Source organism: Dermatophagoides farinae, chromosome 2 (genome assembly GCF_024713945.1).
Source record: "Dermatophagoides farinae isolate YC_2012a chromosome 2, ASM2471394v1, whole genome shotgun sequence".
Taxonomy (NCBI): Eukaryota; Metazoa; Arthropoda; class Arachnida; order Sarcoptiformes; family Pyroglyphidae; genus Dermatophagoides; species Dermatophagoides farinae.
This window is the reverse complement of record NC_134678.1, coordinates 5,334,042-5,357,436: the sequence shown is the minus strand read 5'-3', so window position 1 is coordinate 5,357,436 and position 23,395 is coordinate 5,334,042. Positions and strand designations below refer to the sequence as shown.

The 23,395-nt window shown below is 32.3% G+C and overlaps 6 protein-coding genes across 11 annotated transcripts; 3 read left to right on the top strand and 3 right to left on the bottom strand.

Annotated features, from left to right (window-relative positions):
• Positions 1–9: 9 nt before the first annotated feature.
• Positions 10–3,359, top strand: TM9SF3 (transmembrane 9 superfamily protein member 3). 2 transcript variants are annotated; one of them, XR_012832526.1, is made up of 8 exons: positions 10–464; positions 547–1,001; positions 1,056–1,251; positions 1,319–2,208; positions 2,266–2,621; positions 2,680–2,840; positions 2,905–3,123; positions 3,209–3,359. XR_012832526.1 is itself a non-coding variant. In XM_047060919.2 (7 exons), the coding sequence occupies exons 2-7, from the start codon at positions 648–650 to the stop codon at positions 2,970–2,972; spliced, it is 2,025 nt and encodes a 674-aa protein (XP_046916875.1). In that variant the 5' UTR covers positions 10–464; positions 547–647; the 3' UTR covers positions 2,973–3,359. The 2 variants fall into 2 exon arrangements, 1 of the variants encoding a protein (XP_046916875.1); XM_047060919.2 differs by having other exon boundaries at positions 2,905–3,359.
• A 776-nt stretch (positions 3,360–4,135) lies between these two features.
• Positions 4,136–9,141, bottom strand: LOC124492322 (uncharacterized). 5 transcript variants are annotated; one of them, XM_075736117.1, is made up of 4 exons: positions 8,913–9,141; positions 8,713–8,810; positions 5,248–8,632; positions 4,136–5,192 (listed from the first exon to the last, which is right to left on the bottom strand). In XM_075736117.1, the coding sequence occupies exons 1-4, from the start codon at positions 8,925–8,927 to the stop codon at positions 5,085–5,087; spliced, it is 3,606 nt and encodes a 1,201-aa protein (XP_075592232.1). In that variant the 5' UTR covers positions 8,928–9,141; the 3' UTR covers positions 4,136–5,084. The 5 variants fall into 5 exon arrangements, with proteins under 5 accessions (XP_075592232.1, XP_075592230.1, XP_075592233.1 ...); XM_075736115.1 differs by having other exon boundaries at positions 4,136–5,199; positions 5,254–8,632; XM_075736118.1 differs by having other exon boundaries at positions 4,136–5,210; positions 5,266–8,632.
• Positions 9,142–16,050: 6,909 nt separating this feature from the next.
• Alg10 (alpha-1,2-glucosyltransferase Alg10) lies at positions 16,051–19,210 on the top strand. Its single transcript, XM_047063582.2, has 4 exons — positions 16,051–17,600; positions 17,661–18,110; positions 18,185–18,401; positions 18,473–19,210. Exons 1-4 carry the CDS (start codon positions 16,767–16,769, stop codon positions 19,156–19,158), a joined length of 2,187 nt encoding a protein of 728 aa, XP_046919538.2. The 5' UTR covers positions 16,051–16,766; the 3' UTR covers positions 19,159–19,210.
• A 4-nt stretch (positions 19,211–19,214) lies between these two features.
• Positions 19,215–21,133, top strand: LOC142598222 (uncharacterized). Its single transcript, XM_075735905.1, has 2 exons — positions 19,215–20,864; positions 20,967–21,133. Exon 1 carries the CDS (start codon positions 19,336–19,338, stop codon positions 20,851–20,853), a length of 1,518 nt encoding a protein of 505 aa, XP_075592020.1. The 5' UTR covers positions 19,215–19,335; the 3' UTR covers positions 20,854–20,864; positions 20,967–21,133.
• Positions 20,779–23,347, bottom strand: LOC124499684 (ribosome biogenesis regulatory protein homolog). The gene is made up of 3 exons (XM_047063627.2): positions 21,944–23,347; positions 21,128–21,880; positions 20,779–21,067 (listed from the first exon to the last, which is right to left on the bottom strand). Exons 1-3 carry the CDS (start codon positions 22,096–22,098, stop codon positions 20,881–20,883), a joined length of 1,095 nt encoding a protein of 364 aa, XP_046919583.2. The 5' UTR covers positions 22,099–23,347; the 3' UTR covers positions 20,779–20,880.
• Positions 22,228–23,232, bottom strand: LOC124499685 (uncharacterized). Its single transcript, XM_047063628.2, has one exon. It carries the CDS (start codon positions 23,230–23,232, stop codon positions 22,228–22,230), a length of 1,005 nt encoding a protein of 334 aa, XP_046919584.1.
• Positions 23,348–23,395: the final 48 nt, after the last annotated feature.

Below are 23,395 nucleotides of genomic sequence, written 5' to 3'. Positions count from 1 at the left end.
AGAGTAGTTATATCTATTTAGCGCAGAATCTTTACTTGCATGCGGCTCAAAACATAAGTGTTACAATATCAAATAATTGTAAATGAAAAAAAAAGTAAAACGATAAACGATTGTATATATCTCTGATTTGGTGGCGTGGTTTCAGAACTAATTTAAGAAAATTTCTATTGATATCATTTGATCTGTATTATATGTCTAATCGATTTTGTTCGACTACCATAATCATCAATCCTGATATTAATGTGTTGATCGTTTGAATTTTAAATTTCGTCGTAGCAGCTGTGTATCATAATCCTGTCCGAAAGTATCCAGAAAAAATTTTGAATTTTCAAACTGCAAAAAACGACAACCATCAATTAATCATAATCCATATTCCGTCTACTGCGATATCATTCATTCATTTGTTTTTATTGTCGACGTGTATATATGATCCATTTAAATGATGATAATTTTCAAGTTTGGAGGTGAATTTTATCAATAATTTATTGTTACCATTGCTTTTGATGATCATTGAATCTAAATGTTGTATTTTATTTCGTTACATAGAAAAACCAATGAATTGATTGCAACTTTTTCATTCCATGATCAATAAATTACGAATCGTTGAAAAAATTCGGAATTCGATGTTTTGTATTTATGTGTGTTGAATGATTTGTGCCTTTTGTTCGAGTGAAACAATGAAATTCACTATTCAGCACCAGACTAAATTCGAGAAATTTTCCAGCCAAATGATGACGATCAAAAATTCTAAACATGAAAATGTGATGTTGAATGATAATATCGAACAGAATCTACAAATATTAATGAATAATAATAAAAGGACTGGACAAAAATCATCCCAACAATCAATATTGATGAGAACTTCAGAATATTCGCAAATGAATAGAAAATATTTCCGACCTTTGTCGGTTTTCAGAAGACGAACATCTCTTTTATTTTTGTCTTTGATGTTATTGATGGCACAAATTCCGCTTGGTGCTAGTGATGAACATGAACATATTGTAAGTATTCGTATTGACTTTGTTTGTTTGTGACTAATTTATTGATTAATTTAGTATGAAGATAATGAAGAAGTTGTTCTATGGATGAATACCGTTGGTCCATATCATAATCGTCAAGAAACATATGGATATTTTTCATTGCCATTTTGTCGTGGCCCAAAAAAAGGCATTAGTCATTATCATGAAACACTAAGCGAAGCAATTCAAGGCGTTGAATTGGAATTTTCTGGTTTAGATATTCGATTTAAAGGTTTGTTCATTTGAATCAAAAAGATCTTTGTATTATTTGAACTTAATTTCCTCTTTCATGTGTTTAGTTAACATGGAGAAAACACCATTTTGCAAGATTACAATGACTAAAAAAAATTATCATACATTTGAATTTGCTATCAAAAATTATTATTCGTATCAAATGTATATTGATGATCTTCCCATAATGGGTTCTGTTGGTTATTTGGATGAAACCGATTCAACAGCTGTCTACTTTTTTACACATAAAAAATTCGACATTGGTTACAATGGTGATCAAATTGTCGATGTCAATATGACAAGTGAAGGAAAAGTCCGATTGGAAATTGGCCAAGAAATAGAATTCTCTTACGAAGTTAATTGGAAATCATCAAGTGTTCATTTTGAAGATCGTTTTGACAAATATTTGGATCCAAATTTTTTTCAGCATCGTATTCATTGGTTTTCAATATTCAATTCGTTTATGATGGTCATTTTCCTCGTCGGATTGGTTACAATGATTCTAATGCGTACTTTAAGAAAAGATTATGCTCGATATAATCGTGATGAAGAACTTGATGATATGGATCGAGATTTAGGCGATGAATATGGATGGAAACAAGTGCATGGAGATGTATTTCGTCCTCCAGCCATGCCTATGTTATTCTCTTTAATGATCGGCTGTGGTTATCATATTGCATTCGTTACATTATTGGTCATCATCTTTGCAATCATGGGTGATCTTTACACTAGCCGTGGTTCCATACTCAGTGTGGCCATATTTGTTTACGCTGCTGCATCTCCAGTGAATGGTTATTTCGGTGGTTCTTTATATGCTCAATTTGGTGGTAAACACTGGATCAAACAAATGTTTTGGTCGGCATTCGCCATACCATTGATTGTTTGTGGAACTGCATTCTTCATAAATTTTATTGCTATATATTATCATGCATCACGTGCCATACCATTTACAACGATGGTAATTATTTATTTGTTTGCAGAATTTCAAGTCAATAATTGATGTTTTTTTTCACAGTTGGCTGTCGCTAGTATTTGTATATTTATAATTCTACCTTTGACACTAGTTGGTACCGTATTGGGACGTAATATTTCTGGTCAGTCCAATAATCCCTGTAGAATCAATGCTGTACCACGACCGATACCAGAAAAGAAATGGTTCATGGAACCATTGGTCATAGTGATACTGGGTGGAATACTTCCATTTGGATCAATATTCATTGAGATGTACTTTATATTCACTTCGTTTTGGGCATACAAAATCTACTATGTTTATGGTTTCATGTTATTGGTATTCTTAATTTTGGCTGCAGTCACTTCTTGTGTGACTATTGTTTGTACATATTTTCTTCTCAATTCAGAGGATTATCGATGGTAAGTGGTAGTTATTTTACTGACAAACAAATGCTAATAAGTATTTTGTGAATTATAGGCAATGGACAAGTTTTATGGCCGGTGCATCTACATCCATTTACGTTTATTTGTATTCATTCTATTATTTCTTTTTCAAAACCAAAATGTACGGATTATTTCAAACAGTCTTCTATTTCGGTTATATGGCATTATTTAGCATTGCTTTGGGTATCATGTGTGGTAAGTTGATGGAAATTAAATATTTTCACTCCATTTTAAAAATTATTCATTATAATCACACCAGGTACATTTGGCTACATGGGAACAAAAAGTTTTGCCCGTAAAATATATTCCACCGTCAAGATTGATTGATTGAAAGATAACAAATTCAACGACCATTAATGGCCATTTAAGATATCTTTATATTTTTTCACGTCAAATATGTATTCAAACAAATACATACACATACTCTTATGTATGACTGTCATTTATGATAAAAAAGAAAATCGAATTATAATAAAATGTATGTATTTGCGAGTGTATTATTCTTGTCAAACAATAATTATGAATATATTGATCATTTTTCTATGTAATAATGATGCCATTAGAATTTGATTCATCATTATCAATATACAGTTTGATCTTTTGTAATGAAACCACTGAGTAAACCATTTAATTGAATGATAGCTTCATTTAGCATATTTTTTTTGTTATTAAGTGCAAAATAAAATTAAGAATTGAAAATTCAATTTAATTCAATAATTAAAGAATTTTTTTTTATAAAATGATTGATTAACCAATATGGTTAGAGTGTAAATGAATGGGTTCGATTTGTTCACGAAAGTCATTTATTGGAATCGAAGATGATCAAAAAAGGAATGCTAAAACTATGGAAAAATTTTCAGAATTGTCATCTAGCATTTACAATAGTCGTCAAGGGTCATCATCATCATCGTCGTCGCGATCGACAAGTAAAAGTTTATCGATTTCAAAAACAAAAATCATTCAACAACCATCAATACAATTGACATCGTGTCCACGGTTACCTCATTCAAAACCTTTGATACCAACCATACGAATAGATAAGAAAAAAATGGTACAAATACTTGAAGAGGAAAATGTATTTCGTCGTGTTGTATCAAAGATTGGATTCAATACTTTGAAACAAAATCATCGAGCTCAAACTAAACACAGAAAATCAGAATCTGCTATAAAACAACAATTTTCCAAAAGTATGTGTAAAAAAATTTTATCGGAAACGATAAAGAGACGTATTATTGAATCGAGTGGTGGAATAAAGTCGTATAGAAATGATGAATATAACGCAAAATTGACCACAAATTCAAAAAATAGTCTGAGAACCAAATCGACAACTTCAAATCCAAGTTCTCCAGCATCGTTTAAATCAGATATTAGTATTCAATCACGTTCATTGATTAATCGAAAGCAGATAGGTGATAAGTAGCTGAATGTGGTTAGAGTGACTATATAAAATAAATGTAAAAAATAAAAAATCGTTTCCTTTGAAACGAAACTAGTCAATATTTCAAATTTTATTATATAGGGAAGGTAAAACATTTTCCACTGTATATTGAATCGAATGCATGGCAGTTGAAAGAAAAATTCATAAGCAAGCAAAAAAAACTGAAACGAAATTTGTATGAAAATGATAGAGAAAAACAATATTCATGGTTTGTGACAAATGACAAGAAAATTCCAACTAAACAAACCACTTTGAAAAAATGATACAAATGAGGTGTTAAGCAGCTTGAGTTATAGCACGGTTTAGTCGTGGATTGAATCGAGGATAATTAGGATTGAAGCCGCGACCTTTTGTTTTACTACTACCACCTTTCACACCATATTCTTCGCCGGAAGATGTACCTGACGATAATGATGAAGTTGGAGAAGAAGGTTGAGCAGGACTTGCTAGAGATCCAATCGAAGATGGACCAGATGGCTGAGCTGGTCTTGGAGCTGGAACTGTCAATGTTCCGAATGATGGACCGGGTGGCTGAGCTGGTCTTGGAGCTGGAACTGTCAATGTTCCGAACGAAGATGGACCGGAAGGTTGTGCTGGCCTTGGAGCTGGAACTGTCAATGTTCCGAACGAAGATGGACCGGAAGGTTGAACTGGTTTTGGAGCTGGTGCTGACAATGTTCCGAATGAAGATGGACCGGATGGTTGAGCTGGTCTTGGAGATGGAACTGTCAATGTTCCAAATGAAGATTGACCAGATGGTTGAACTGGTCTTGGAGCTGGTGCTGACAATGTTCCGAATGAAGATGGACCGGATGGTTGAGCTGGTCTTGGAGATGGAACTGTCAATGTTCCGAATGAAGATGGACCGGAAGGTTGTGCTGGAACTGTCAATGTTCCAAATGAAGATTGACCAGATGGTTGAACTGGTATTGGAGCTGGTGCTGGCAATGTACCGAATGAAGATGGACCGGATGGTTGCGCTGGCCTTGGAGCTGGAACTGTCAATGTTCCGAATGATGGACCGGATGGCTGAGCTGGACGTGGTGCTGGTAATGGAGCTGGCAAGCTCGGGCTTGGTAATGTTCCAAATGATGGACCGGATGGCTGAACTGGTCTTGGAGCTGGAACTGTCAATGTTCCAAATGATGGACCGGATGGCTGAACTGGTCTAGGAGCTGGAACTGTCAGTGTGGGAGATGGAAAACGTGGGGGTGATAGACTGCTTTGGGAAGTTTTTTGACCTTTAACACCTCCTGCAAATGATGATTTTCCAAATGATGGACCAGATGGCTGAGCTAGTCTTGGAGCTGGAACTGTCAATGTTCCAAATGATGGACCGGATGGCTGAGCTGGTCTTGGAGCTGGTGCTGACAATGTTCCAAATGATGGACCGGATGGCTGAGCTGGTCTTGGAGCTGGTAATGGAGCTGGCAAGCTTGGGCTGGGTAATGTTCCGAATGAAGGAGCAGATGGCTGAGCTGGTCTTGGTGCTGGTAATGGCGCTGGCAAGCTTGGGCTTGGCAATTTTCCAAATGATGGACCGGATGGTTGCGCTGGCCTTAGAGATGGAACTGTCAATGTTCCAAATGATGGACTGGATGGTTGAGCTGGTCTAGGAGCTGGAACTGTCAATATTCCAAATGATGGACCAGATGGCTGGGCTGGAACTGTCAATGTTCCAAATGAAGGACCAGATGGCTGAACTGGTCTTGGAGCTGGAACTGTCAATGTTCCAAATGATGGACCAGATGGCTGAGCGGGTCTTGGAGCTGGTGCTGACAATGTTCCGAATGAAGATGGACCAGATGGCTGAATTGGACGTGGTGCTGGTAATGGAGCTGGCAAGCTTGGGCTTGGTAATGTTCCAAATGATGGACCGGAAGGTTGCGCTGGTCTTGGAGCTGGAACTGTCAATGTTCCAAATGATGGACCAGAAGGCTGAATTGGACGTGGTGCTGGTAATGGAGCTGGCAAGCTTGGGCTTGGTAATGTTCCAAATGATGGACCGGAAGGTTGCGCTGGTCTTGGAGCTGGAACTGTCAATGTTCCAAATGATGGACCAGAAGGCTGAATTGGACGTGGTGCTGGTAATGGAGCTGGCAAGCTTGGGCTTGGTAATGTTCCAAATGATGGACCGGAAGGTTGCGCTGGTCTTGGAGATGGAACTGTCAATGTTCCAAATGATGGACTGGATGGTTGGGATGGTGAGGGAGATGTTAAACGTGGGCGTGTTAGACTGCTTGAGGAAGTTTTTTGACCTTTAACACCTCCTGTAAATGGTGATTTTCCAAATGATGGACCGGATGGCTGAGCTGGAACTGTTAATGTTCCGGATGAAGATGGTCCGGATGGCTGAACTGGACGTGGCGCTGGTAATGGAGCTGGCAAGCTTGGGCTTGGTAATGTTCCAAATGAAGGACCAGATGGCTGAGCTGGTATTGGAGCTGGTGCCGACAATGTTCCAAATGAAGATGGACCGGATGGCTGAGCTGGACGTGGTGCGGGTAATGGAGCTGGCAAGCTTGGGCTTGGTAATGTTCCAAATGAAGGACCAGATGGCTGAACTGGTCTTGGAGCTGGAACTGTCAATGTTCCAAATGATGGACCGGATGGCTGAGATGGAACTGTCAATGTTCCAAATGATGGACCAGATGGCTGAGCGGGTCTAGGAGCTGGAACTGTCAATGTTCCAAATGATGGACCGGATGGCTGAGCTGGACGTGGTGCCGGTAATGGAGCTGGCAAGCTTGGGCTTGGCAATGTCCCAAATGATGGACCAGTTGGCTGAACTGGTCTTGGAGCTGGTGCTGGAAATGTTCCTAATGAAGATGGACCGGATGGCTGAGCTGGACGTGGTGCGGGTAATGGAGCTGGCAAGCTTGGGCTTGGTAATGTTCCAAATGAAGGACCAGATGGCTGAACTGGTCTTGGAGCTGGAACTGTCAATGTTCCAAATGATGGACCGGATGGCTGAGCTGGTATTGGAACTGGTGCTGACAATGTTTCAAATGAAGATGGACCGGATGGCTGAGCGGGAGCTGTCAATGTTCCAAATGATGGACCAGATGGTTGAGCTGGTCTTTGAGATGGAACTGTCAATGTTCCAAATGAAGATGGACCGGATGGCTGAGCTGGAACTGTCAAGGTTCCAAATGATGGACCAGATGGCTGAGCGGGTCTAGGAGCTGGTGCTGGAAATGTTCCAAATGAAGATGGACCGGAGGGCTGAGCTGGACGTGGTGCTGGTAATGGAGCTGGCAAGCTTGGGCTTGGCAATTTTCCAAATGATGGACCGGATGGTTGTGCTGGCCTTGGAGCTGGAACTGTCAATGTTCCAAATGATGGACCGGATGGCTGAGCTGGACGTGGTGCTGGTAATGGAGTTGGAAAGCTTGGGCTTTGTAATGTTCCAAATGATGAACCGGATGTTTGAATTGGTTTAGGAAGCGAGGGACGTGGTGTGGGCAAAGTTCCAAATGAGGATGGTTTCGTCCGTTGAATAGGAACAATTGGACTTTCTTCCTCATCAATGATGTCTTTTTGTTGTTCAATATTGAATTGAGCTTGTGGACCTGTTAACGGTTGAATTGGTTTTTGTGGTGATGGAATTACCGCAGGACGGGCTGAAGATCCAATTGATTGAGCGGATGGCTGAATTGGACGTGGTGCTGGTGCTGGCAATTTTCCGAATGAAGATGGACCAGATGGCTGAACTGGTCTTGGAGCTGGAACTGTCAATGTTCCGAATGAAGATGGACCGGAAGGTTGTGCTGGTCTTGGAGATGGAACTGTCAATGTTCCGAATGAAGATGGACCGGAAGGTTGTGCTGGTCTTGGAGATGGAACTGTCAATGTTCCAAATGATGGACCGGATGGCTGAGCTGGACGTGGTGCTGGTAATGGAGCTGGCAAGCTTGGGCTTGGCAATGTTCCAAATGATGGACCAGTTGGCTGAGCTGGTCTTGGAGCTGGTGCTGGGAATGTTCCAAATGAAGATGTACCTGATGGCCGAGCTGGAACTGTCAATGTTCCAAATGATGGACCGGATGGCTGAGCTGGACGTGGTGCCGGTAATGGAGCTGGCAAGCTTGGGCTTGGCAATGTTCCAAATGATGGACCAGTTGGCTGAGCTGGTCTTGGAGCTGGTGCTGACAATGTTCCGAATGAAGATGGACCAGATGGCTGAATTGGTCGTGGTGCGGGTAATGGTTGTTCATCTTCGTTCACAGCAACCAGAAGAATGCCACCCCCTTGACTTCCTATTGATGGACGAATAGAACCAGAAAATTCTTGAGTAGGTCTGGATTGTGTTGATGTGGATATTTCTTGACTACCACTAATTCTTTGACCGAACCCCCCTGGTCTTACACTAGCTGTTAGTGATGGTTGATTTGGTCTTATTCGATCTGTCGCAATTGAAATAAATTGTGGACGTGCTTTATCATCAACAACTTCGGCCAATGTATGGTCTTCATCTTGATCTTCGAATTGATTCAATTGTACAATTTGACCTTCTTGAAAAAATTCTTGCGCTTGTCTTTCACTACGCCTGTAAATGGAATCGTTTTATTTATATTCACTATTTTAATAATGGTTACTTCAAAATTAATTTTTTTATCAAACACTCACGCAATTTCATAGGATTTCCACCATTCATCGCCATCACGTTTCCAATGATCAGCGGTGGCAAATCTGGTTATAATCACAACGGCAAAAACCACGGTTAGCTGTCAGAAGTGAAAAAGTGTTTAATGAAATAATTTCCATTTTTAAAGTTCTATAGAATTGTTTTACATTTCAACAAATTTTTTTTTTCGTTTGATCATTACCTTCTGGAACATCATTTAATTTTTTGATATGAAAAAACTTTGAAAATTCTGTCTCGAATCTAATCACTCGATCAAACAATCTGCTTGTTCGAAAAACGAAACGATTCTTTTATGATTGAGATGAACGAAAATAAAAAAAAAATCAAGCTCGCACTGCGAGCTAACAAGAAAAAAAATTCAATTTTTTTGTGAAAGAGTGAAAAAATTCAAGCAATTCCCTTTTGATCATCGGCTTTTTATATAGCCTCAATATTATGGTGATGTTCATCTTCATTTTTTTTTTTTTTTTTTTTTGAAATTCATTTCATCGTTTCTCTTCTGCACAATTCTCAAATCCAGAAAAAAGTATTGATTGAAAATTGAATGTTCGAAGAGAACGTAATGCAATAAAAGTGAATCTTCTTCCTTTCAATTTCATCAGTAATATAAAAAAACAAAACGAGAAAAAAAAAACGAAATGAATGACGCCCTTAATATTGTTTTTGCAATGTTCCTGAATGGTCACATTGACCCATCCTCTCTTGTTAACATTGTTGTGTTATCTATATGGAAATAAAAGATTTTTGTTTTTATCAACATCGAAGATATGTTTGCTTGTTCCATCATCAATTCAAGGTTATTCCGGATTGTGTTTTAAATATCGATATATTTATCGTTATAAAGGAAGAAGAAAGAAAAAAAAATGAATGATTCGAATGAGACAAAATCATCATCATCAAAAACTAGTTATAATGTTTCATCCGTTTATCGATTAATGCAGTGATGAAACATCATCAACTCAGAAAAAAATACGATTAAAATTACTATACACATTCACATTATATTAGAATGTCCATCTAAATTTTTCATGATGATTGATGATATGATCATTGTTATATATGAAAATTATACCATTTAAATTCTTATATTAATTACTTACATTCTGTTGTTTTTGGAAACATGATAAATCAGAATAATTTTATTTTTTCATCATCTACAACAAAAGAAAAAAATCTCATTTTCAAGTCTTTAATTTGATCATTTTTTTTTCTACACACATTTATTGTTGATTCATCACAACAACAATATATCTAGTATATACTACACTATAGTGTCCATGATTAATATCGAAAAGTTTTGACAACACAAAAACATTAAATATTGCCATAAGATCAGATCATACATTATGATATGATGTTATATTCTCTTCACTAAATGTTACTTGTTGGTTTGAATTGTAAACGTCAAAAATATATTCAAGATGTGGATGAAAATTTCATCATGATCTTGTCAATTTCGTCATTGATTTCAATTAAAGATTTATTCAATAATTCAATGCAGCTATAAAAAAAATGATTATATTGAATTGACCGAAAAGGGTTAGAAGATGAAAAAAAAATCGACAGGTGTGTAAACGGTGATGATCCATCATCCAAAGTATGTTCATGGCACACAAAAAAAAACAATTTCGATTTTGAATTGAATAAAAACATATAAATATAACTAATGGACCATGGTGTTAAAATTTTTTTTTACTTTTGTTGTTTAATTGAATAATAATTCTTGTCCAATTTATAGACATGGAGAAAAATATTATCCATGAATACCTTGAAAACATTTTTTTTTGTTTTGAATGTCCTCATTGCCATCGAAATGGCTAAGTATGATGATGATCATCATCATTTAATACGCTGGACATTTGAATGTTTCAATTTATAAAGAGAAAAAATTCATTGTCAAAACGATGACTTCCTGACAATGATAATTATCACGAATCTTTGTCTTTCGTCTTTATTTTTTTTTAAATAATTGAATCTATCTTGTTATTGCGCTTCAGGTTATATATTTAAATCTATTGTTTACTTTTTTAAGAGTTTTTTGCGTGCCATATTAGAATTTTGAAATCAAATGTTGCTGATAAAAATTGAATTTATTAATGATGATTGTAATAAAATCAGTCGTGGTGGTTTTTTTCTTGTAGATTAAATTGTTTTTCATTTTAAATTCGTTTTTTTTTCTTTACTGACACATCAATGAGAAAAACAATATGAAATTCAATTCAATTTCAAGGTTCATTCATTCATTATTCAAGTTTTTTTCTGTTTCATTTAACAAAAAAATTCATCGTGGTCATCATATTAGGGACGAAGAATAATTTTTTTTTGTTCACATAACAAACTTAGAATTACGATCTTTAATCATGAATTTCCAATGAATGGAATGAATCTTAAGATTTCTAAATAAAAGTTTTACACGAAAAAAAATGTGACAGAATATAAAGTTAGTTAACATGCATTCGATTGGTAATTATCATCATCATAATTAATGATCAAAAAGCAATTATATAAGCTCGTCATTATTTGAGACAGAAATTTGGTCCAAAAAAAAATTATTAATTTCAAAAAATGTACATACATAATCATGATAATCAATTAGTTTCATTCATTGTGTTTAAAGATACAGTAAACAACGACAAGCGGATAATCATATAATCATCATCATTCAAGAAAAAGAAGTTGGATTTATTTAGTTTTTTTTTAGTTTCTCAAAAATAAATTATTTTTCAAGGTGAATGCAGGATAATATTGCAACGATGTAGGAAACTTTAGTATTACTAAACTGATGAAAATGAAAACTAAAACTAACGAAATTAAAATTCAAAAAATCCGTATTGATAGTTGCAATAAGCGTATTAATTTTTTCTTTTCATTGGAAAATTGTTTCATTCATCATTTGTATTGACAATATAATGCAAAATCAGCGGATGAATATATGCGGAATGGTAAATTTTTTTTTATTTTAAAATGAAAAATTAAAACAAATATATGCAAATTTTATTCCCTTCCATGGCTTTGAGTACAAAATGTACAAGTGTAAGGTTCATCATTTTTTTTTAAACAATAACACTGAAATTGCCTCTGGAACTTTCAAAAATTGATTAAAGTTTTCATTGATTCGATTAAGATCAATGTGTTGTTAATGTTGATGTAGATGATGATGATCTTGTTTTGCGTCACTGCAAATTATTATTGAAATCAATTAAATCAATACATATGATTATTTATAGTAAAATACGCATACACACACACACCATGAATAATGATACCTTGATCATAATGATGAAAATTTAGATTATAATAAATAAGAATTGTACGTCTTTCTAATGAATAGGATAATGATAATAATAATAATCCGAATAAACGAAACGGAAATTTTCTATGTCAAAAACTGTTCATATATGATACATTCAATATAAAATATTCATTTATAAATTATGATTTTTTTATGAATGTACAAACAAAAATTAGGTTTATATATGTTTTAACATCATACCGTGCGGTAATAAAAAGGTAATTTTTTGGAAATAGTAAACTGTGAATAATAATGTTTATAATAATAATGATGATTATGATGATGATGATGATATGATTTGATTAATAACAATATGATGATAGTAATTCTTTTTGGAACATTAGGTAATCCATGACCGTAATTCTCTCTCGCACATACACACACACACACACACACACACAGAAAAAGACAAAAAACATTCACGTTTCACAAAGAAAAAGACTAACAATTTATGAATATTGGACAACAAAGAAAAAAAAATACTCAAGTCATAACGGATATAAAAACCTGTCAGAATTCAGATGTTTTTTTTTTGTTCACTTTGTTTTGGAACAAAGAACATGATTCTACAATGTCTGAAAATTTGACTAAAATAACAATAATAGATTTGTTACAGAATGACTTGATTGTTGAAAAAATTTTTCATCATATACATGTTCAACGATTATTTTCAATACGATTTGTTAGTCAAAAATTTTATAATGTTATCATTTCATATTTAAATCGACAAATAAATATTGTACAAATAGATTTGCTTACCACTAATGATGATGTGTGTCAAGATTTTGATCAACATTATATTATCGATGATGAGAATGATGATGGAATTTTTTTGTATAATCATCAAATGAAAAATTCATTACGTACACATTTACAACAACAACCACGATGTACATCGACAACGATGAAGACGTTAAATTTTTGTTTTCATTATTGGCTTGATGATGAAACATTGATGAATGAAATCTTTTTACATAGCTATAAATATAAATTTTACGAAGATAAAATGATGATGATGATGAAGATGAACATGATGGTTGTTGGCAATCCAAAATGCATCTGTAAAAACACAGTGGTCAATGAACGATCAATATCTGTTGATGATTATGGGCAACGTGGATTTCGTTTTATGTTTACAACAACATTGGAGAACATATATCTTGACCATTGTTGGAATGTAACCAATAATCAATTGATCAATATATTTAGCCAATGTCTTGGACTACGACGACTTTCATTAGCACATATTTATTCTATTGAAGATGGATTATTAAAAATTATTGGAAAATTATTAAAACAATTAGAATGGATCAATCTTAAATGTTGTTGGCGTATTACTGATCGTGGTATAGCCGGGTATGTATTATAATAATAACAATATAATATTTATATGTCTATGATGTTCTACGTAAACATTTTGTAAGATTTATGAATTTTGTTTCGAAAAAATAATTCATGCAAAATTCACAATACATACTTGAATCTTCAAGGTGTTTGTATGAGCCCCATGTCAAAAAAATGGATGAAGCTATTAAGCTATAATTTTTTTTCAATCACAATATCAATACAACTATATGTTTATTTTTCATTTTTTAAAATGATAATCATCAATATCAAATTTTTATTTATATTCAAAGGGTTCGATAAAGAAGATTATTATCATATTGAAATTTATTTATTCATTTTTTTTCATTCAAAATTTGAAAAAAAACCATGAGAAATATACTTCAAACTGTTTGTGTGTTTAATGTGAATGTTTGAAATGAAAAAAAACAACCAGAATATAAGAATTCATTTTTGGAAAATTATCCAGAAATGCCCAAAAAAAATATCAAAGAACAAACGAAATTAGTAGTCCAGTAAGTAGTAGCTTGTCATCGAATTTTATGTACATATCACAAAAACAAAAATGACAGATACACAAATGGACAGGACAAGAATTTATTCATAGTAAAACACGGATTAAACGGATCACAACATCAATTTAGCTCAATTTTTTTTCATTTTCTTGTTCCTTCGTTTCATTTTTAATTTGTTTGACTTTCATAATCCTGGTTTCGTTGTTATGGTTGAAGACAATCTCAAATGTGTTAGTTTGTGTTTGCTCAAAATGATAATTGTAAGTTAAATATTCAAAGGAACATAAAAACACATTTCGTGATGAAACAGTATCATTGTGTTTCAAAGGAAAAAATTTGTTTGTTCATTTTTCGAACCAAAATGTTATTTATTGAAACTAACTGAAGATGCTTTTGGTCATTAATTTTCTTATCGAAAATGTATTCTTTTTTATGATCAAGAATAGAATAGATTTTATTCAAAATTGAAACTTTAATAAAATTTGAAGGCCATTTGATTCTTTTCGTTGTTGTTGTTTTTTTTTTTGAATTTCTTTTATTTATTACGTTTGATTTTTTTTTTGTTGCTTTCACCATTTGTGTGTGTGTGTGTGTGTGCGTGTTCAAAACAAAAAAAAAATACTGAATAATAAATAATGTCATCATGTGATATAAACTTTGACAAAGTTTCAAGAGTCAAATCACAATGAAACACACAGATATATCCTTGGCCTTGAACCGAATTTCACAAAGAATTACATGGGCCATTGATTGCAAGAAAAAAAAAATTAATTTTATTTATACATTAATTAATTATTTGTTTAATCAAGGATATGGATATGAAAAACAAAATTCAATTTAATCCAACAATGACAAAAATGATTGGTTTTTTCTCAAAAAAAAATAAAAAAAAAAATTTTGAAAGTGACAATTGCCGATGGCCAATCATGACATCTTTGGTACATATTTAAAAAAAAATTCAAAATATTTAAATTCAAAATTTTAATTATTAAATGCAAAACAAAAATCTTATATGATGATGATCATTGGATTTTCATGATAATGTTGATGATGAATCACCCATTCCGTTATAAACAAATCATTGATTCGTTTATTCATACGAAAATGAAAAGAAATTCAAGAAAAAATTATCATATATTTAGCATATATGTCGACCACGATAATCACTATCAACACGCACACGAAAAAGTGAGAGAGAAATCAATTTCAATACACAATGAAGATGGCAATTATAATAAAAAAAATTAAAATTCTATCCAGAAAATCAATATATACCAATTTGATATTGAGCTATTTAATCGATCATTGATTATTGATTATATATCTTATATAGCTTATGTGATTATGAATTTACCATTACCCATCGCTGTGTTGTGCGTGCTAATTTTTTTTTTTTTATAAATAAAGAAAATGTGTGAAAAACATTGATAAAATCATTGTTTTTTTTCCTTTGAATGCCATAAAAAGAATCGATAGATAGCAACAACGAATATAAAAAAAAAAATGAATTTCAAACACATACATATACACGCATTTTTTTTTCTTTCGTCAAAAAAAAATCAAGGCAATGATGATCAATGTTAGAATGTGATTTTTGTTGTTGTTGTTGTGTTCATCTTTCTTGTTTTTTGTTATTTTTTTTTTTGAATTTAAATTTTTGTTTTCTTCAATGAATCATGTAGCATCAAACAAATGTTAATTAGAATGGTAATGTCTTGTTTCAAGAAAAAGAAAAAAAATGGAAAAAAACTGACGAGAAAAAGATTTTAATGCATTCATTTGATTCCACAGAACAAAAAAAAATGAAGATTATCGTTGTCGATCCAGACCGGTGTTGTGCACAAACATTAGATATTCGAATATATCATTTCGACATTGAAAAAGAGTTTCTTTTTTGTTTGTTTCGTTTTAGTGATCAATAAATGATGCTATAATTATATGTAAATTTTTAACATTTCATCAATTAATGCTGTTCAATTTTCTTTATCAATTCTATATTTTTATTCAAAAAAAAAAATTGTTGAGAAATTTTTTTTTTCGTTTTCTCAAAAATATTTTGTTACGTGAAAAAAAAACAATATTTATTTTCAAATTTTTTGGATTACATATTCAACGTCATCATCAATATAAAAGTTTGATGCAAATACCGATAACAATTGTACGAATAAGATTGCCGATAAAAAATATTGTACTATCAACAACAACAACAACAATAACGACGAGTATGACGACGACGACGACAACCATGATAATGATTAACAATACTAATGCATTGACATTACGTTATATGAATATAAAACAATGTTTCAATGTCAGCGCCGATTTTATTGCCAAAATTATGATCAATCATTCTCATCACTATCATCATAGTGATGGCGTTGAAAACGAACCGAATGAACAACATCATCAGAAATCATCATCATTGATTGTTGTTCATGATAACAAAGCATTAGTTGAATGAAAATTGGAATTTTTTTTTTCTTCAGGAATAATGGCATTCATACATATATTATTATTATTTTCGCATCAAACATAATGGGTCATAAATCACCAAATTTTTCGATTGAATTAATTGAGAAAAAAAAATCATATAATCATTGAATTTATTGATCACACGCGTGTTGCGAATTATACATTTTTTTTGTATGATTTAATTGAATTAAATTTTTTCCCATTAACGCGTGCACGATATGAATAGATAGAAACAAAAAATTCTAAATTCAAATGAAAAAATTTAGATTCGAAAAACAGCGTCATCTATTAGTAAAAGAAAAGAAAATTCTTTGTCAACACGTTTGCAACAGAATTCTGATATTTGTAATAATTCTATAAATGATGAAAATCGATTCTTTTATCGTAAATAAAATTATAAAAATTTATAAAAATGTCAAATCAACCAAATGACAAATCGCCAAAATCCACGTTGTCATCCAGATCATTGATGTCGACGTCTACAATTCGTCGTTCGTTGACACCCGAAAAATTGGCTCAAAGTAATTGTTCACAATGTTATTTACTTCGTGCTAAAATTCAATCTATGGATCAATCATCCATATTCTCAACATCATCACAACATTCTTCACGATCCCAAACACCGGATTCAGTCAATTGTTCGGATCATCGATCTTTATCATCCACGCCTACCATACCATACCACAATCATTCAATAGCTGGCAAGTTACCACGAGATTCTTCTCCTTCATCTTGGTTATATCGTCGAAGAGATCGTCGCACTGGTCGAATAATGATGCCAAATATCAAACAGACGATGACAAGTACCAAAGAAAATCCTTCTAAGACATCATCGATTACATTATCACGAAATAAAAAATCCTTAATTCATCCTGGAGAGTATTTATTTGAAGAAGATTTAGATTCAACCATTGAAACTGAAATCGATGATCTGGATTCAACCATACTATTATCGACTCTTACTAAAAATGACCAATCTTCATCCAAACAAAAGTCAAAGACAGAAGAATATATGTCAGTGGTTGAAAAACAGCTGACAGCCATTCAAATTTGGCTTGATAATCATCATGTGACTAGACAAATGATGATACTGTTAAAGAAACCAGAATTTTTATTTTCATTCTATTTTATAGAATGTTTCATTCTATCTTTTTTGTGGTTCAATCGAATCCAGCCAAAAGAATTCATTGACGAACAATTTCATCGTGGACAAACACTTTCTTATTGCCAAGGCAATTTCACAAAGGTAAAAATTCCTTTTTTAAAATAATTGCTAGATATTTAAAAAAAATTTTAATATTTTTAGTGGGATGCAAAAATTACTACACCACCTGGTCTATATTTAATAGCAACGATGGTATTGAAACCTATTGATTTATTACTTTCAAACACGAATGGATATTGCCAATCATTGGCTGCACTTCGTTTTATAAATATTTTATTTTCATTGGGAAATTTCATTTTATTGTATAAAATTTTAAACCAAAATTTGTCTGCCAATAACGAAGTTGTCGAACGTCAAGTTTTGATCTTGACAAAATTATCATCTTTTATTGTCATTCATTTACCGCCGATGTTCATGTTTACTTTTTTATACTACACTGATTCTGGATCAATATTCTTTACACTTCTTATGTACTATTATCATTTAAATCAAAAAAACAATTGGGCATCATTTATTGGTTTTATATCGCTTTGGTTTCGTCAGACTAACATTATATGGATATTTTTTCTTGCTTCAATTACAGCTATAAATGTAAGAGATATATGGATTTTATTTTTTTTCATTCGAATTGATTTATTGTATTAACATCTTTTTTTCCAATGCAGATTTTTGCTGAATCTTATGGCCAATATTATGATTATAAAAAGTTACAATTTGAATTCGGATCGATAAAGATGCGTTTTCGTTTGCATCAACATCAGCTCTCGCATCCATATTATTTGATTTGTTTTCTATTGGATTGGATACTTCAAATTTTTCGACACTGTTACGGTTACATCCTGAATGGTTTGGCTTTTCTTACTTTTATCTATCTTAACCAAGGTATTTTATTTATTTAATAAATCATTTTTATTATCAAATAGGTTATAAACAAAAATCATAATTTTTTTTAGGAATTGTATTGGGTGATCGAAATGCTCATCAGGCCGTTCTACATTTGGCTCAAATTCCATATTTTCTAACTTTCGTGTTTTTATTTGCATGGCCTTGGATTTTAACACGAAATAATTTGTTACGAATTTTCCGACAATTCATCTCTAAACCATCTTGGTTCTTATTGATAGCCATTCTTTTAGCTAACTGTCTATCACCACCATTCACTTATGAACATCCATACTTATTGGCTGATAATCGTCATTATGTTTTTTATCTTTGGAAACGATTCTGGTATCGAACAGATCGACCATGGACTCGTTATTCTCCGTTACCATTATATATAATAACAGCCGTATCAATGTGGAATCTGTTTAATCTCAATTGTTTAAATTGGTCATCAAATAATTATTTAGAAGATTCTAAAAAATCGATTCGAAATGCATTCGAGAATATTCGAAAAATAGTATTTTTTATTCTACTAACCATCGTCATCATACCACAACGTTTGATTGAATTTCGTTATTTCATCACTCCTTATCTGTTTTGGCGTTTGCATATTATCGATCGAGAAGCATGTATGATCACTCGATTAATATTGGAATTATTTTGGATAGCCTTTTTGAATTTGGCTACACTTTTAATTTTTAATTTTAAAACCTTTCCATATGGAGAGGAAAATTTGATTCAAAGAATAATTTGGTAAACTTTTCTTTAAATTGAAAAAATTTTTTTCGAATAAAAAATTTATTTGTTTATTTGTTTACTTGTTCTTCACTATCGAAAAATTAATCGATAGTATTGCTCCTTTCCACTGTGTCCGGTGTGTGCTTTCCACTTTAAATTCTACAAGCGACGATTTCATTTCGAAATTCACTCAAAAATGTCCAAAATTCACGATATCAATTTATATCCAGTTTTATCAATGATTCCATCTGTATATCTTGAAAAATACGAATTCGACAAATGTTTACTTTATGATGCAAATCAGTCTGTTATTGTGTGGAATAGTCGACAACATCGGGTTTTCTCATTCCGTCTCAACATTTGTCAAAGTAAGTTACAGCCAAATGACCCATTAGCTTGGAGTGAATTTACCGAATTGGCTGGCAAACCTATCAAAAAAATAATTACTAATCGTTATGGAAGTATTGTATATGCTCTGACCACTGGTGGTGATTTATATGGATGGGGCATAAATGAACACAATCAATTTAGATTCGACGATAGAATTGTTGATAGGCCAATTCTGATTGACAAACAAATTATCGATTTCGATTGCAGTATTCGTAAATTAATATCCGTAAATCATCAAGGAAATTTAATGATTCAAGATTGGAGTCAAGAATCAATGTCATTTTATAACTTCCCCATAAAAAGCTCAATATCTGTGAAAATGATTGCCTGTGGCCCTAATAAATGTTTCTTGATATATTATGAGGATGGACATTTACGTTACGGTAGAATCCCGAAAAATTCATCCGAAGAATTAATAATTGGCAGCGTGAATGAAATGTTTGCTGACTTGAAAAAGATCATCATGAGTCATCGTATCACTTTATTGTTAGATGATGATGGAAAGCTTTTTCAATTTAATTTGTTAGGTGTGCGTTATCTCAAGACATCAATTATTCATCTTATTCCCAATATTAAAATCGAAAATATTTATCATTCTTATGAACAATCACGAATTAATGAATGTTTCTTTCTTATGGACAAAGAAAGCTCAAATTTCTATTTAATGGACGAGAAGTTTTGCTTGCAAAAAGTTTTTCGATCATCGGTTCCTGATGTCGCTTATCTATTCACCAAAGGATTCTTATATGAAGCTCTAGAATTGCCTAAAGAATGTTTGGAACTGAAGACATTGAATAATTTGGCTGAATTCAATCGTCGAATTTTTTCTCACGATTCAAGTAAACATTTTATCAACATTCAAGGAATGGAATCATATGAGCGATTCGATAAATACATTCGAATCGAACGTAATTTATTCGAACAATATTCTGATAACTTGAAAAAACGTACTCAAGGTATCGATTGCTGCAAATGGATGAATTATTCATTTGCAGCCTTATATTACTACATGAGATATTTGAAAACACAAAAATTACTGTTCGAACCTTGTGTCAGAAAAGAATTGGAAAGAATGTCAGTAGATTTTCAAACTTCAAGATTAATGTTTACATCAAGTGATGTGGAATCTATCTCTTATCGATTACCAATTGTAGTTGAGAATATGATAGCGCTAAACAATGCAGATTTCGAATTTCAAACAGCTGAAAATCAAGAATTTCTGGAATCAAATTCAAAACCAATTGAAAAATTAAATTTTTCATCACACTCTTTTTATTCGAAAATTAATGAACATTCGAAAAATAAGAAATATAGATTCAATTGAAAAGAAGACATGTAAGAGATTTTGTATCTATTTTCCCTTTTTTCGATTGCCGACTTTTTTACTTTGTTTCAATCTGGCTTTTTTGATTCCTTTATTTGTTTTGTTTCCTTTAGGTCCTTTTTTGGCATTCGATTTTGGTCCATTTTCCTCATTATCAGTGTTGGTGCGTTTTTGTTGCGAAACTATATTCAATCGCTTATTCATCTGTTTCAATCTACAATCACAGTTATAATATAATCATTAAATTACACATTAAAATATTAAAATCATTTACGTTTTATTTGTTTGATGTTCCATGGCATTCCTATCAGCAGATTGACGCTTCTGTGTGGCCAAAACCTTGTTCATTAATTCAATATTTTTTTGCTTTTCATCTTGTAGATCGGATTTGAAATTTGATTCGAATTTTCTCTTCTCTCCGGTAGTCTTTCTCGATGTTGATTCTTTTGGTGAATCAATTTTAAAAAATTTACCCATAGATGCATTAGATTTTTGGGTCAAATTTTTGGCATTAATCAATTGATCCGTTTTGTTATTGGAGTCAAGATTTGGTAGGATACCAGATGTTCCAGGTAATCGTAATTTTAGATTTCTTGAGATATTTCGAAGTCGTTGTAATTCATTCTTAGCAACACGTTCATTTCGTTCTTCGGATCGTTTAGCGAAATAATCTTCGTTAGGATTTGCCTGATCAGGTACTTCAATCATCCATTCATTTTCTTGTTTTTGTTGAGCAATCGAACGATAACCGAAACGTGGACGCCATTGTTTGGTAACTTCATCCCAAACCATTCGTTCCTTTTTCTTTTTGGTAATACCTTTAGAACGAGCAAAAAGTTCCCATTTAGTGGGAGGTTTAGGTTTAGGAATTGGTTTAGTTCGCGGTAGGTTATAGACTGCTTGTTTAGGTAACACTGCAGTTATTACATTATCAACACGTTTTGTCTCCAAATTCCAAATCTGGTTCAAAACAAGTTGTGTATTGTCTCTGGTTAATGATTTAATATATTCTTCACGTTTTTCAGACCTTTTTATCGAAAATTTAAATGAATTTAATTTATTAATTTATAATTTCACGTTTTATACTCACTTGAGAGATTGTAAATCCAATATATTCGGATCAAATGCAGCAAGATGTGCCAAGTCATAGGTTAAATCGATTTGTTTCGAATCAACAGTAACTAATTGTTGAGCTTTCTCCTCTTGGTCTGAGGCTTTTTTCAATATACCTTCAATAGAAACCATTTTTACAATTTAAATTTTACAAAAATTGATAATGATTGATATTGATATGACTTTTAAATATATTTTTAAAAAATAACACGTGTTTAGAATACTATCGATTGTTTTAAGCAAATTCAGTATCGATTATTTTCAAATTTTTACTTGAATATCACATGGAAGACGATGATATATAATTTTTACAATACAATGACTGAAATTTTTTTCAAATTCTTGTCGTCTTGCATCGAAATCCATTTCATAAAACCATAGATGAATTTTTCGTAAATTTTTTGAACCAGAACAACTAATCAAATCGGTTAGATTTTCCACATTGAGTAATGGTCCAATTTGAATCTCTTCCAAATATGAATTTGATTCATTTTGAATTTGGTTCAAATAATAGGAAAGAGCACAATATGTGAATGCATAGGTTGTAACAGGTTGAAAATCGATATTGTTCAATGATGTTAATAAGAAATATGAACGTCGAATGAGATGAAAATAGAAACGCATTCGTGTATTGGCACAATTCAAATGTTTTAATCGATTTAAATGTTTGGTTATGTTGTAAAAGATTTTATCATTCAACCGACTTCCTTGTAGATCGAGTGTTGTGATTAGTGATGAATTAATTTTTTCTGTTGAATAATAATCGAAATTATTATTGATTAAAAAACAATCATTTAGATATAATTTTTTCACGGTTTTCACGATAATTTCCCAACCAATTTTTAATATTTCAAAATTTAAACAATTTTTAAATCGCAATGATTTAAGATGACTAAAAATTGTTTTCAATTGTGTCTGAAATAGTTCATCATTTTCTAGAATCGATTTCCAATAGATTGGATCTTCTAAATTTTCTATACACAAATGTTCAATCTCAAATACCTTGCTAAATTCTTGAAATTTTTTCCAATGATTATAAAATATTTTGTAATGAATATTTGAATTATTTAATGATTCATCTTTCTGTAGAATTGCTTGGAAATTTTTAGATCCTGGTGTAATGTAACGAAAATAAACGATAATAGGTTGGATACATTGTAGAACAATATCATTACAATGATGATTGACCAATCTTAATGACAATAAATCATTATTTGTTAATGATGAAAAGATTTTCATCCACAATTCCACTGGAACTTTATCCATAGATAATGATCAATGTGTATTCGTAGTTGGAAATTGGATTCAACAAATTAAATAACAAAAGAATATAAAAGACATAATGATCTGTTTGGTATAATCCAATAGAATAATATCAATCAACTTTGGAAACAGCTGATTTGCTTAGCGTACGGGAATTTTTTCGTTC

Bases quoted from the DNA above. Each gene is read 5' to 3' on its own strand.
- LOC124499684 (XM_047063627.2), bottom strand. From the start codon at position 22,098: ATGGTTTCTATTGAAGGTATATTGAAAAAAGCCTCAGACCAAGAGGAG. The intron at 21,881-21,943 runs GTGAGTATAAAA...TTCGATAAAAAG, and splicing joins TTGGATTTACAATCTCTCAA to GTCTGAAAAACGTGAAGAAT. The intron at 21,068-21,127 runs GTAAATGATTTT...CTGTGATTGTAG, and splicing joins GAACATCAAACAAATAAAAC to ATTGAAACAGATGAATAAGC.
- Alg10 (XM_047063582.2), top strand. From the start codon at position 16,767: ATGTCAAATCAACCAAATGACAAATCGCCAAAATCCACGTTGTCATCC. The intron at 17,601-17,660 runs GTAAAAATTCCT...TAATATTTTTAG, and splicing joins GCCAAGGCAATTTCACAAAG to TGGGATGCAAAAATTACTAC. The intron at 18,402-18,472 runs GTATTTTATTTA...AATTTTTTTTAG, and splicing joins TTTTATCTATCTTAACCAAG to GAATTGTATTGGGTGATCGA.
- LOC124492322 (XM_075736114.1), bottom strand. The intron at 8,633-8,712 runs GTGAGTGTTTGA...TTCCATTTACAG, and splicing joins TGGAAATCCTATGAAATTGC to GCGTAGTGAAAGACAAGCGC.
- LOC142598222 (XM_075735905.1), top strand. From the start codon at position 19,336: ATGTCCAAAATTCACGATATCAATTTATATCCAGTTTTATCAATGATT.
- LOC124499685 (XM_047063628.2), bottom strand. From the start codon at position 23,232: ATGGATAAAGTTCCAGTGGAATTGTGGATGAAAATCTTTTCATCATTA.
- TM9SF3 (XM_047060919.2), top strand. From the start codon at position 648: ATGATTTGTGCCTTTTGTTCGAGTGAAACAATGAAATTCACTATTCAG. The intron at 1,002-1,055 runs GTAAGTATTCGT...TGATTAATTTAG, and splicing joins GTGATGAACATGAACATATT to TATGAAGATAATGAAGAAGT. The intron at 1,252-1,318 runs GTTTGTTCATTT...TCATGTGTTTAG, and splicing joins TTTAGATATTCGATTTAAAG to TTAACATGGAGAAAACACCA.